The 1865-nt window shown below is 56.5% G+C and overlaps 1 protein-coding gene across 1 annotated transcript in view; it reads right to left on the bottom strand.

The window, feature by feature from the left end:
• The window catches only part of LDLRAD2 (low density lipoprotein receptor class A domain containing 2), a gene marked incomplete at its 3' end in the record, with an annotated part of 9988 nt that overhangs the window by 2081 nt on the left and 6042 nt on the right, over positions 1–1865 (bottom strand). Inside the window, exon 3 of the mRNA XM_018575078.1 lies at positions 11–490. Coding sequence (XP_018430580.1) covers positions 11–490 — 480 coding nt within the window. The remainder of the gene's footprint in view (positions 1–10; positions 491–1865) is intronic.

Here is a 1865-nt window from a genome sequence, read left to right as displayed (position 1 = left end):
GGGGTCTTACCTATCCGGAAGGAGGTGAAATCTCCAACAAAGTCCACCCTGGGCTGCTGGCCGCGGGTCACCAGGCGTAGGGTCAGGTAGTTGCCTGTAGACAGGACCGGCCGGGGGATGGTCTTCCCGCACAGCGGGGTGCCCAGAGGTTCCGAATGGTGGTCCCTACCATCGTAGAACTGGACATAGGAGCCGGCGTTACAGGGGTCAGTGACAGAGCCGGGGGGACTGGAGGTCTCCTGAGCGGGCGGGCCGTGGGCGCTGCCGTTCATCCCGGAGGTCTGGGCCTTCATATTGGACATCCGCAGGAGGCTGTACACCAGGAAGAACCGGAACTGGAACTGGACTTTGTCCTTCAGGGCCGCGGCTCGCATGGTCAGCCGGCAGTCCGTCCCCACCGACACGAAGTAGTATTTTCTGGAGTCCGCGTGAGAATTCACAATCATTCCGTCCCCTTTAATGGTCTGACCGCAGAAGTCCGCCATGTTCACTGCACGGGAGGAAACAAACATGGAGGACACGTCAGTATAGGGAGTGTGTAACCACGTACCCAAATCCCAACACACAACAACCCCACCCAACATGGAGGACAGAGACACGTCAGTATAGAGAGCGTGTAACCACGTACCCAAATCCCAACACACACCAATCCCACCCAACATGGAGGACACGTCAGTATAGAGAGCGTGTAACCACGTACCCAAATCCCAACACACAACATCCCCACCCAACATGGAGGACAAGGACACGTCAGTATAGAGAGCGTGTAACCACGTACCCAAATCCCAACACACACACCAATCCCACCCAACATGGAGGACAGAGACACGTCAGTATAGAGAGAGTATGAAGGGGGGGGGGGCGGTTTCCAATAATTAGCCCCCATTGTCACACCGATGACACGCAGTGTGACGACACACGGTGGCGGGCGGGTCAGGTGTCGGAGGGTGGCGGGATGTGGAGAGTACTCGGCCCATGTTGCCTAAGCTGTGACAACGTCATTAGAAATGATGGGTGCCGGTTCTCCGGGGCAGACATTCCCGGGGACACGGCCACACCCCCCCATATCCATTAGTCTCCGTGTGTCCCGGAGGAGCTCACACTCTAATATCGGAAGAACCGAGGAAGACGATTCACCTGCCAGGCACAGCGGCTCTCAGATTGCTGGAGGAAACCTGAGGAAGCCACCTAGACTCAGGGAGAAGATACAAACTCCATGCAGATAGTACCCCTGGCGAGATTAGAGCCCGGGGGCCCAAGAGTGCCAACCATCTACCTCCCTATCATTCTGGAAGGGGAAGCTCCCTGGTCTGGTGGCACACAGATTGGACTGACTGTCTCCTGAATTCTGCCGGATCTCTGTGTGTGCGTGTGGGGGGAGGGGGGGGTCATTTAATGCACAATACAAATATCAGCTGTGGGAGCATTTAGAGCGGAGCAGGCGACCTCGCTACTACAACTCCCATCATGCCCCTGCTTCTGGGTAGTCATGCCTGTGTCCGTCAGTCTTGCAATGCCTCATGGGACTTGTAGTTCCACCACAGCTGAAGGTTATCACGGAGAGGGAAAACACCCAATGCGAAAGCTCCTCCTGAAAAATGGCCGTTATCCTCACCCACCCGTACTAAAGAGAACCTGTCACTGCCTATTCAGGACAAACAGCGTCTTTTATCGACTCGCCCTTCCCCCACATCATCAGAAATGGATGCATGCGACCTCCTCCCAGTGGTGCAGTGCTCGGGTCTGAGTGGCCAATTGCAGGGCCTGAACACGGTCACCTGACAAGGAGAGGCCTATCACCAGCCTTGCCATATCACCCCGTGCAGAGCTTACACCGGGTTAGGAGTGCGCAGCAACAGAGGGGC

This window comes from Nanorana parkeri, unplaced genomic scaffold, assembly GCF_000935625.1.
Source record: "Nanorana parkeri isolate BGI_ZX_2015 unplaced genomic scaffold, ASM93562v1 scaffold3521, whole genome shotgun sequence".
Lineage (NCBI taxonomy): Eukaryota > Metazoa > Chordata > Amphibia > Anura > Dicroglossidae > Nanorana > Nanorana parkeri.
The sequence above is the reverse complement of the archived record's forward strand: the minus strand, read 5'-3'. Positions and strand labels throughout refer to the sequence as shown.